Source organism: Urocampus carinirostris, chromosome 20 (assembly GCF_059441175.1).
Source record: "Urocampus carinirostris isolate Australia breed hairy pipefish chromosome 20, RoL_Ucar_1.0, whole genome shotgun sequence".
Taxonomy (NCBI): Eukaryota; Metazoa; Chordata; class Actinopteri; order Syngnathiformes; family Syngnathidae; genus Urocampus; species Urocampus carinirostris.
In genome coordinates, this window is record NC_142368.1 from 26,894,953 (window position 1) to 26,907,621 (window position 12,669).

A 12,669-nucleotide genomic window follows, 5' to 3' on the forward strand; every position below is an offset into this window, starting at 1 on the left:
AGTTTTTACCTGAGCCTCGTCCATGAAAGGACCATAATAAATGCATCGTAGGGGCGTGGCCTCAGAAGCCGTGTTCAAAGAACATCGACAAGGAAGAAAAACGATAACGATAACCAGACACCTCATAAAATGTCATCAAAGCAATAGTGAAAGTAGATCCATCAACCGTAACCTTCAGTCATCATTGAACAAAACATGGTCTTACCCGCCTGTTTTAGGGGGTTTTCAAGTACCCCCCAATTCAACCCACGCATCCCCTAAATTTATAGTATTTTTAAAACTCTTCACATTAAAAAAAGGACAACATATGCTTATTTATTATGAAAATGACTAGCCAAAATATAAGTAAAGTAAAACAAAATGAAAATTGTCAGAAATAAATGATTCAGTCCATTTGACCGGTCTTGCCCTCCTCCCCGCTCCCATTTTGCTCAGCGAGTGTCACTTGGGGAATAGCAGAGGAGTCTGTGGAGGTTCCAGTGTATAATGTTGGGAGTATGTCACTGTGAAAGCCCAAGAGTACCATAATCCAATTTAAAAAAGGAACATGCAATTAATAAAAACGGCCTTAAACCAAAAATTCCATTGATAAAAAAGGCGTAAAAAAATCGATCGAACAACATTTTGAAATAAAAACATTGAACAAAATATTTCAGTTAAAATGTTATCATAATTCAATTTTACATGTTATTCTACTTTAAGTCAAATTAAAAAAAATGTTTTAACCAGCCAGACACAAGTTTTGAACCTAAAATCGCCCCCTCGAGCGAAATGTTAAAAAAGCAGTCCTGCGCCGCGCAGACGTGCAGCACATTAAGCCTGACTTTTGCAATGAGATCTAAGTTAAACAAGACTTTATAAATAGTACAGACATAGAAAGATGCCTGGATAATACAAAAAAAGTCAGCAAGATAAGTTCAGCCAGACCGGAACAGAATAATTGACGTTTTAGGCCCGACCAGCTCAATATTCAGTTCAGGCTCATATATAAGATCCCACCTCGAGGCTGAAAGTAGTGAACAAATCAATTTCCCGCTACCGAAAGACTTGCTCAAATTGGTGATGTCCGATCTTTCGCTATTTAATAAAAAAACAGTATATTTCCTGGTTTTATGGCTGTTGATGCAATCCATTTGATGGATTTCCACCCCCTAGCCAGGCATAGTTTTTGAAACCGTTTTTATTTATGTTTCAAAATGTGCACAACTCAGAGAGAAATACATAAAAAGACTTGTTTCTGCTATTACAGCAAAAGAAGATTGTACAAAGTATGAACTCAAGGGGGCAGTATTTTTGCAACTCCTACTTTTATTTTTTTTACGTGTTACCACAATAGAAAATGTTGAATAAATTTGGTTTCTTTTTACGAGTGAGTCTTAGAAAATGTTTTCAGTTTTTTTTAATTCTATGTTTGATGCCTGGAATATTTCAATATGTCAACAAGTTCTTGGGGGGCTAATACTTCTGCAAAGGAACCGTACAAGAGTCCTCACTTCATGCCACAGGGCAAAAGTGAAAACAAGTATAATCTTTATTATTCCTTATATCTGCACAGTGATTAATGTTAAAAGTCAGATAAGAATGCAAATTTACACATGTTACTGGGCACACCGGCACTACACAGGAAAAAAAACAAGTTTCACAAATGTTTGCGTTAAATGTCCTTTATCAGATAATCTGTTTGATAATCTTTATGGTGACCCATCTCTTACCCAACCAACCTTATCTATTGTGATAATCTTGTCTGTGGAACGGCCAAAAGAGAAGGTCAAACCAGATTGGAAAAAAAATATTAACTTAAAATTGAATTTAAAACAAAACAATTCGTATGCGGTGTTTTTCAGTTAAAATATAACGATCAAATGAAGCTAAAGAAAACCTCACAAATTCCTTGGAAATCCAACTTTACAAACGGGAGTTCATTAATAAAATCTCCATAATTGCATTTATAGTTACTGGTGCATAGAAATCAAATATTTTGAAACAGCTCGAATATGCATTCTTGCCACTTTTCGTGTTTGCCAAAGGTGGTCAGTAATGAGCAACACGCGGGAATCGACAAACAGAAGAAGAATTAGAAGTAAACAAACGCCCAACTCATCATTAACAGTTTAAACCGGAACGTGTTCATGCGTGAGTAAAAAGACCTTACATAACATTTCTTGCATATCCTTCTTCGACTCCGAAAAGGGTAAGAAATAACGCCTCGATTTCCTGTTTCTTGATCTAGAAATGTGAATTTGTGTGGCTTTGCGTGATTAGGAAGTGGAAAAAGAATGGGTCGAATCTTTTTGGACCATATTGGAGGCATCCGCTTGTTTTCGTGCGCCAACTGCGACACCATTCTTACCAACCGGGCCGAGCTAATCTCCACTCGCTTCACTGGAGCTACTGGACGGGCCTTTTTGTTCAATAAGGTACCCTGTCTTGGTGGTTGTGTTGTTTGTTGCATTTCTGACAAGGAGAACAATATTTTGGACCATGGGCGTAAACAGCCCTTTTTGGGGGATGCTCAAGCACCCCGAATTTCAACCGAAGAAATTCGGGGTGCGTAGCAATAAATACAGATATTCTACTTGCGAATGATATTACCTAACGGAAGCTTATAAATGCTGAAAAGAAGAGGACCAATTACTGAGCCCTGCAGAATGCCACAGATAACACTAAAGGGCTCAGAGGAAATATCACCGTATCTAACACAATGTGTCCTATCTGAGAGGTAGGATCGGGCACGGTTCCTGAGACACCAATCCATTTTTCCAGCCAATCTAGTAAGATATTATGGTCCACGTTGTCAATGCAGCACCGAGATCCAGCAGCAGCAACAGGGATGAAGTCCATTTCCAGGCGAAGATCATCGGTTACCTTAACCAGAGCTGTCTCAGTAGAGTGATTATCCCTGCGATGCAAATAGAAACCTACATATATTAATTTTAAGGTATCTCAAGGTGCTACCTTCCTTCCTTCCTTCCTACAAAAAATTATCAACTTAAGAATTAACTATCTTACATTTCTCTTCATGTGTCTTTAAGAATATTGTTTTCAAATTTCATTCGTGGGTACCGTATTTTCCGCACTATAAGGCGCACCGGGTTATAGGGCGCACCCCGAAAAAATAGTTTTTGGTCCTATTTTTGACATAGATAAGACGCACCGGATTATAAGGCGCTACGATGGGAACGTGGACAAAACAGTCAGAAAGTTAAGTCCAACTTATTACCCCCTTAACATTCCGAAAGCTTGCAAAGACGCAAATACGTGTCGAGAACACGTGCGAATGCGGTGTCCGTAAGATGTCACTCAAATGTATCGTTCCATCATTCGGAAGGTTAAAGTCTTGGGATTCAAGAAATGCTAACCATTCCTTAGTATCTATTTTCTTTTTCGCTCGCAACTTTACTGTGCTTATGACAATAAACACTTGGAATTGAGTTTAATTTAAAAAAAGACACTCCATTCCATCCATTATCTGCACCGCTTATCACAGAAACATCGAGTTCAGTTTGAAACAAGATACAGGGACAATATAAAACCCGAAGTAGCTCACCGAAGTCGTTGTGTTCATAATAATGTGCAGCCAATGTCCTCTTATATCCGTGAGGGTAGTAAATCCAGGAGAATAAAAGAATTTCAAATACAGAATAGAAAAAATGCTTTCTCTATGCCGTCAGCCACGTCCCATAAACATTCATCTTTTTTGGCCAATTGCAGGCTTTGTGTTGCCGTTTAAGCCAATGTCAGCCTGTAAATGATAAAAAGGATCCGCCCCTTGACTTCCGAATAACTTTAGCCAATAGTGATCGATTCAACTGATGATTGACACATATTTTTCGGCCAATTGCAGGCTTTGTGTTGCCGTTTAAGCCAATGCCAGCCTGTAAATGATAAAAAGGATCTGCCCCATGACCTCCAAATAACTTTAACCAATAGTGATCGATTCAAATGATGATTGACACATTGGTTAGCCAATGAAACGCCGGTAAATAAATCCCAGCATACACCGCGTACTACTTGGCGTTCGGGGGAAAATCTAGTCGGCGGCTGCAAGTTAGTTGGAAAACTTTGCAATTTTAAAATTGATCCATAAATAAGGCGCATGGTCAGCTTTTGAAAAAAATAAAGGCTTTTAGGTGCGCCTTATAGTGCGGAAAATACGGTACGTGTATTCATTTCGTTTAGATATTGTGAATTTTTTTTTTTTTTTCAACTAATCACATTAGGATAAAACAACAATTCCCCGATATTGGTGGTAACACCTCACCTCCGTCCATTCTAAATCTAAGACTTTCGGCATAATTTTGCAGAAAAAAAACTCAAGTGTCTTATCAGGGTGTTTGGGTTGTAATGTCTATGAGTGACCGCTTAATTTTTTGGCTTAATGTTGTCTGCTGCCAAGATTTTTAACATAGCAAGCACACCAGTCTTTGTTCGTCTCCCTCCGTGGTTGCAGTGAAGTGCTATGTACGCTTCATCAAACTTACTCATCTTAGCTTTCGGGAAGAGGCTTTTCTTGTCTCTGTTCGCCCATCTACGCATGGGTCACTTGAAGGTCTGCTACACTTTGGGTCTACACTTCATACTAAATGCTTATACTTTGTGCTTAATGCACTTTGTGGAGGCTAAACGCAAACAAAACACTGCCAATGAGAACGCCACTGCTACCTAGTGTAGTGGAGAAGCAATTGCAATTTATTTTAGGAAAGTTAAAACGAAAAGGTTTCGCAAAGTCAAGCGCACTCGCGCCCCCCTTCATGGAAGCTTGTGCCCTGCCCCACTATTTGAGAACCGCTGTTCTAAGCTCTGAGCTCATGTCTCATAGCATCATTGCTCCTTTTTGTGTGTGTATTTGTGCTCCTTGACAAAATCTTCAAAGAAATCGTCTTAGTACTGTGTCCATTAATGCGTATTTTGGACTCCTATGTGACTCAAGTCGTCAAGAAAGCAGCAGAAGTTGAAAGGCAGATGTAGCGATGTGTACGTTGCCAAAGAGAAGTACCACTTAGAGGGTTTTTTTGCCTGAAAACTTTATTACACCAGGGGTACAGATTGAAAAACACCGCAACAAGGTGTTAAATTGACATTAGCACAAGTGTTTTACAGCGGTTTTGAGGTCCTGACTAGGGCTGCAACTGACGATTATAATCATAATTGATGAATACTTCGATTACTTTTTCATTTAATCTAACCTCTTAAATGAATTTTTAGTTTCCTCCTAATTCAAATTTTGAAGTTTTGAACTGATAAAAAAAGTTCACACAACAACTGAATGTTCAATACTATAAAACAAAAGAAAATACAAGTGTTTGTCAATTACCTTGACAATAAACAAAAAAAATATACAAATATATGCCATACACATGCATATATGTAAGATACGCTTTCCGTACCACATTATCTAAAGATCATATATGTTCATTTTATCGTTAAGTTGTCACAGCCCTAGTTCTGACACCTGTTGATTGTTTTCTCTTTTTGGGTCAGGTGGTGAATCTCCAGCAGAGCGAAGTCCAAGACCGAGTGATGCTGACGGGAAGGCACATGGTGCGCGACGTGAGCTGCAAGAACTGCAACAGCAAGCTGGGCTGGATGTACGAATTCGCCACCGAAGAGAGCCAGCGCTACAAGGAGGGCCGCGTCATCCTGGAGCGGGCCCTTGTCAGGGAGAGCGAGGGATTTGAACACGTGCCCGCTGACAACTCGTGAAGTGTACCCTCAACTTTGCTTTAATCAAATATGCGGCCAAATATCACTGTTTGAGTTTTCCCAGGCATGAAAAAGTGGACATGGAAAGTGATGCCCGCTGCTTTTTCAATGTTGTCATTTTCAACAGCCATGGAGCAGCCACATGGAATATTACTGAATAATACGACATATTTAGACTAGGTGTCTCAAGTTCAATTTACTGAGGGGCTGCTGGAACTTTTCACAAAGGCAAAAACTCACACAAAGTTACATGCAAGGTACATCCACTGTCCTTTAAAAGTGGGGTGCGTAGTTTGAAGTGTATTTAGAATGTTCAGAGTTAAATATTTTCTCTTAGGTATCTGTTAATATCCAACTGAGTTAAAACTTTTATCAGGCCTGTTCGGGGTAGAACCTACCCCCAAAAAGGTTAAAAAAAACCAAGAGTTTGTCCGAGAACGTCTAAGAAATGCACACATTATGTGTTACTCTGCCGATGACTCCTGGCTTGAAGCCATGATTGCAACTTTAACTTTTCAAATGCCCTACCCCACCTTTAAGTTTTGGTTCAACAGAGGTGATGATACCTCCCCCCACACCCTGTTAGCTCCTCATTCCAAGTTTGAAATTAAGAAAAAAACGTATTCTTGATGTTATATTGCAAAAAAAAAATAATTCATTAAAATAGCTAATTTGTTTGAACTTTTAGTGGCTGTCATGGGCCGAATCAGGAAGTAGCTAGCTCAACATATTCCAGGGCGGATACACATCAAACTCAAAATATGAGCATGCGAAATTGGAGCTCTGCCCAACGAATTAGCAAGGATCTACAATTAATACAAAACTTAGGCGGGCCGCACTCATCAAACTTTCATATTAAGACAAGGGCCACAAACTCCTTTAGCGTGCGTTTGATACCCCTGCTTTGGACTGTTCGGTGAATGTAAATCATGGTTTATATTTTAGAGTTGGAAACAAAACCAAAATTCAACAACACATCTGGGCAATTTCCATAAAGTGTAGTATGGCATGCTAACTTATATTTATTTTTTATTTATAGTCTGTATTATAAATGATTACATTTTAAACACCTCCACGACCCTACTGGGGATAAGCGGTGCAGAAAATGGATGGATGGACGGATTTTAAACACATCACAACTCCCACCAATGATTGATGAAAGACAGCACTGAATAAGTTGTTTGATATTGTATCTGTTTTAGTTGCCACAAGCTACAAAACATACATGATTTGTATGTTTAACGATATTACTGTAGTGTTAAATACAGTATAAGACAAGTGCCCGTGGTATTCAATTAGCTTTGTCTCCCTCTTGTGAGCACGTTTAAAAGACTACCGAGTCTCGTTATGGTTTATGCTATTATATTTCTATCATCGGAAGTTTGTGGTTCAGCAGATTTTTTAATCTTCATTCTAATCATTAAAGCAAAAAAAAACCAACATCTTGTTAATGGTAAATGGTTTGCATTTTTATAGCGCTTTTCTTGTACATTATTATTTTGTCTTCTAATGTTATTCTTAACGACAACTCTCAAAATAAGGGTAAAAATTATCTTCGTGTATGTGTCATAGCATACCATATGATTAAAAAACAGGATCGAATCAAGCGGAAAAAAATACGTATGTAAATTATTCCGTGCGAAACACCAAATAAAATTGCAAAACCAGGCTTTGTTTACAAGTGAAATGTTGATGACGTTACAAGTAACAATTAGCAAACTACAATATAGTAAGCGGTGCCGGAGTTGGCCCCACTTTTTGCCCGAGAGATTTTTTTACCCAAGCCGACCAATTTAGCAGTGAAGGCGGAATTTGGATAATTGGAACAGCAGCGAGCTCTTAAGATTTTAATTGGCTCTATGCACTCGAGACGATGACGTATTTCCGGAAAAATCTCAGGATGGTTTGAAGTTTCCGGTCAACGCTGGTCTCAATGTTATGCTGGCAACAAAGCCGAATACGGATTTGTTTTTGGATGTTATTTAAAATTAATTTCACCTCTTCTCATGCCCACCTCAGAATGATCTAAAAGCACAGATTTTTGTTTTAAAAAGCCGGGAGACAGTTCGACCAGCCACCACTGCTGTGTACCTCTTTCAAAAACGGGCAGCATTAATCAACTTTACACAGTTGCTTGTCTATTGGTCAACTATCAAAACAGGCCAGTGGTTAAAGCTTGGGGACAGAACGGCTAATGCCCACAGATGTGTATAGATATTTGACTCCTGATAACTTACCTGCAATCTGGTTTCGTGTTGAATTTTGTGTTATGTTATTGCTTTCTTTAAATTACACACATGGCTCCTGTTGCCGCTTGTTGACTTTTCCTTTAATAAAAGTATTGCATTGAAATTTGTTCCATGTCAACTTATTTGCACATTGAAAGGTACTTTTACATACATGTGCAGAGGAAAAACAAATCAACTTTTTGTTTCATACAATGCAACACAGCATTGTCTCCGTTAATTCGCTGCACAAGAATGTCTTCATTGGCAGAGATAACAAAGTCACACCATTCAAGTCCTGTAATCAGCAACTGCCCCTGGACTTGCCAATAATAGCAATTGCTTTCTTTCAGCCTATGCACACCATGATCAATTTTGAGGTACTTGCAATCCATGTAACTTTGTTTATTTGGGCATTTAATTTTTACAAGCCCAAATGATGGTCGCTTGATAGAGTCATATACCAGCCGGTCAGGTGATGCACCCAACCACGGTGCATCTGGATGAACCACTAGCCCACACATGGTTAAGTTCATATTTTTAAAAACGGCATAATCCTTTAAGGCACTTGATTCTATTTGCAGACCCCTCTTCATGTGTTCAGTTTGTCGTGTTCCTCGGATGAGTCTTTCTGTCAGGTTTTCACACTGCTTGGAGCAACATGACTGACCTCCCTGAAATGTGACACAGTTACTCTTGCTTTCCTGAGGGAATGACGCTCGGGTGTTGCACCCTGTTTCCTTGTTGCCTCCTCAATAAGGAGGGACTGCAGCAAAGTCACACAGTGAAATGAGGGGCATCTGTCCATGGTTTGTTGTCCCATATTAACAATCTGTTGGTGCTAAATGGTAAGACTCCAGTGGCACTCTTGGAAATGGTGGTACATCCTCATGGATAACAACACTGCCAGCTTTTCCAAAAATTGAGTCCACAAGTGGTTGGTCAGATGAGATGTGTGCTGCTTCCCATTCTTCTCACTTTCCCTCGCTATTTTCCCTAGTACCTCGGTTTTGCATGTGCAAGTGTAATGTGTCCCAATACTCTCAAGACTGAGGGAGAAGTGCCCTTCAACCCATAAAATAACCACTTCAGATGGAGGGAGGTCAAGATCTGACTTGGAACAAAGTGACTTCCCAGAAGACTGCGAATTCTCAATATCAACAAACATGGCTGGAAAGGAACCACACAAATGTAAGTCCTTTTTCACAACTACACATGTATTTGAAACGAAATATATTGATATATCTTAGTTAGACATAAATGCAATGGAAAACCTTATTTTTGCGTTAAAACATAAACATTTTAAAATCTCTACTTTACACAGTGCACAAATCTACCGAAAGAGCCGCAAAACCAGTCGCTAAAGCAGCATAGTCACAATAATGTTATGGATGTATGTCATTGCGCTTATTAACTGCACACCATTCCGCGTGTTCTGTTTTATTTTAATGCATTAGTTCTCATCATGCAACATGAGTAATGTCTCCATGTTTCACGTGGAAATCCAGATGAAACAAATAACTATCACATAGTCCACTGTCTTCTTTTTCAACACATATTAAATAAACTAATTACCATCTTAAAACGTTGTCCAAATGTGGAGACAGTTCTAAAGCATATGTGATGCTGGCCAATAGAAGGCTCTTACAGCCATAAGAATAACATGTCAGGTTTGTGTATCTATTCACTATTAAATAATTATCCAGAACACATCCTAAAATTTCCTGTCTCACATCAAGTTGCATCGGCCTATTAGTGAGCAACTTGTGTCTGATGTTGTCATGTGGGCTCATGTTTCAGAGACTGTGGAGCAAACCAAAGCCCTGATCAAATTCAGGGCAAAAAATGATGAGCAGTTTACAAGGAAAAAGTTCACCACAAAACTAATGTGGGAGTGAGTAGCCTAACCTGCAGTTTTGCAATCCTATTGTGACAATGCATTAACCTACTCTAATGTCATAGGACAGCTGTCGAAGTGATCGCCCTGGGGGGGAGAATCACAGGACAACAGGCAGCAAAAAACATGGGAAAACTTAAAAATGAAACACTAGGTAATTCAAACTTCAATTTGATCGACATCATCCTTACCCGTGAGCTGTTGTTATGTATATCCTGTTCCAAATACATACACAATATATTACAGTGTCATGTTACTGTGAGTGTTGTGATCGCAGAACCTAAAAATGCCCAAAATTGGATCAGGCACTTGTAATGGAGAACAGATGGCATCAAACTGGCATTATTATGAGGCCATGCATGCGGTTCTCGGTGGTAGGCCATCCGTTGACCCACCAGTATTGGTGGCATCATTTACCCCACCTGAACCCACAGAACCACCAATGGTAAGTTGAGAGGAGCAGGAACTGAACCCACCAGTAACGGTTTCATTATGTACAGCACCCTATACACAGTTGTTTTTGTACAATACATCGGCATTAAGCAATTATTCTTGTTTTTTCCACCCAACCTAAAGGCCAATGTAGAACGTCCCGTGGAAGAGCTGAGCACCATCACAGCTACCACACCATCCACAACACTGGGCACGTCGTCGGCATCTTCCGCTCCGGCACCAAACCCCAAATCACCCAGAAATAAAAGGAAGCACGATGCACTCCTTGACTTTTTGAAAGCAGAGTCTGACAGAGTGCCGAAAAGGCACGAGGAAACAAAACAAAACAAAAATGAGCGGTTCCTAAATCTCTGCAATGTTCCCCTTTGTTTTATAAAAGTAAAATATTTCATTTTATTAAGAACACAATGAAGTTCCAGTTTGTGTTTTCCAGTTTATGGAAGTATTGGTGTATTTTTGTTGCATTTTGTGACACATTGTTGATTTACTCTTATGTCCAGTGGCTTGCGAAACTAGTTGTCCCCCTTGAACTTTGTGACCTTTTGCGACATTTCAGACTTCAAACATTAAGATATAAAACTGTAATTTTTTGTGAAGCATCAACAATAAGTGGGACATAATAATGGAACACACTTTATTGAACATTTTAAACTTTCTTAACAAATAAAAAACGAAAAAGTGGGTGTGCAAAATTATTCAGGCCCATTGAGTTAATACTTTGTAGCGCCATCTTTTGCTGTGATTACAGCTGCAAGTCGCTTGGGGTATGTCTCCATCAGTTTTGCACATTGAGAAACTGATATGTTCGCCTATTCCTCCTTGCAAAACAGCTTGAGTTCAGTGAGGTTGGATGTGAACAGCAGTTTTTAGTTCTTTCCACAGATTCTCAATTGGATTGAGGTCTGGACTTTGACTTGGCCAATCACCTTGATATGTTTTTTTTGGTGAACCATTCCATTGTAGCTTTTGCTTTATGTTTTGGGTCATTGTCTTGTTGGGAGACAAATCTCCGTCCCAGTCTCAGGTCTATTTCGGACTCCATCAGATTTTCTTCCAGAATGGTCCTGTATTTGGCTCCATCCATCTTCCCATCAATTTTAACCATCTTCCCTGTCCCTGCTGAAGAAAAGCAGGCCCAAACCATGATGCTGCCACCACCATGTTTGACTGTGGGCATGGTGTGTTGAGGGTGATGAGCTGCTGTGCTGCTTTTACACTGAATTTAACGTCTTGCATTGTTGCCAAAAAGTTCGATTTTGGTCTTCTCTGTCCAGAGCACCTTTTTCCACATGTTTGTTGTGTCTTTCCCAGGTGGCTTGTGGCAAACTTTAAATTACATTTTTTTACGGATATCTTTAAGAAATGGTTTCCTTCTTGCCACTCTTCCATAAAGGCTGGATTTGTGCAGTATACGACCGATTGTTGTCCTATGGACAGATTCTCCCACCTCAGCTGTAGACCTCCGCAGTTCATCCAGAGTGATCATGGGCCTCTTGGCTGCATCTCTGATCAGTTTTCTTCTTGTATGAGCTGAAAGTTTAGTGGGACGGCCCGATCTTGGTAGATTAGCAGTGGTCTGATACTCCTTCAATTTCAATATAATTGCTTGCACAGTGCTCCTTTGGATGTTTAAAGCTTGGGAAATCTTTTTGTATCCAAATCCAGCTATAAAGTTCTCCACAACAGTATCTCGGACCTGCCTGGTGTGTTCCTTGTTCTTCATGATGCTCTATGCGCTTTAAACAGACCTTTGAGACTATCACAGTGCAGGTGCATTTATAGAGAGACTTGATTACACACAGGTGGATTCCATTTATCATCGTTAGTCATTTAGATCAACAATAATTAATTCAGAGATCCTCACTGAACTTTTGGACAGTTTGCTGCACTGACAGTAAAGGGGCTGAATAATTTTGCACACCCACTTTTTTTTTGGGTAAAAAAGCTTAAAATAGCCAATAAAGTGTGTTCCACTTCATGATTGTGTGCCCCTTATTGTTGATGCTTTACAAGAAATTACAGTTTTTTTATCCTGATGTTTGATGTCTGAAATGTGGCAAAAGGTCAAAGTTCAAGGGGGCCAAATAAATTGACAGGCTACTGTATATCAAGTAAGTTACTGGCACATTGCTACCGTAACAGAGAATGAAAATGTCTTTAGATTTAGTGATATGGAGTCAAACTGATAGTGAGGTAAGCATATTCTTTATGCTAGAGTCATCTGAATTATATAATGTGTTACGTCATTAATGATAGTAACAGGCATGTCAATCAAGTCTGAAATGTGGCAAAAGGCCACAAAGTTCAAGGGGGCCAAATAGTTTCGCAAGCCACTATATTTCGGACCAATGTGAGATTGTTTTTCTGAAAGTAAATTACTATTCAACCCAG

The 12,669-nt window shown here is 39.4% G+C and overlaps 1 protein-coding gene across 3 annotated transcripts; it reads left to right on the plus strand.

Moving 5' to 3' along the window:
* Positions 1–2,029: 2,029 nt before the first annotated feature.
* LOC148346754 (protein yippee-like 5) lies at positions 2,030–8,055 on the plus strand. 3 transcript variants are annotated; one of them, XM_088325350.1, is made up of 3 exons: positions 2,030–2,133; positions 2,263–2,417; positions 5,482–8,055. In XM_088325350.1, the coding sequence occupies exons 1-3, from the start codon at positions 2,130–2,132 to the stop codon at positions 5,701–5,703; spliced, it is 381 nt and encodes a 126-aa protein (XP_088181476.1). In that variant the 5' UTR covers positions 2,030–2,129; the 3' UTR covers positions 5,704–8,055. The 3 variants fall into 3 exon arrangements, with proteins under 3 accessions (XP_088181476.1, XP_088181478.1, XP_088181477.1); XM_088325352.1 differs by having other exon boundaries at positions 2,040–2,133; positions 2,231–2,417; XM_088325351.1 differs by having other exon boundaries at positions 2,080–2,191.
* The last annotated feature ends 4,614 nt before the right edge of the window (positions 8,056–12,669 follow it).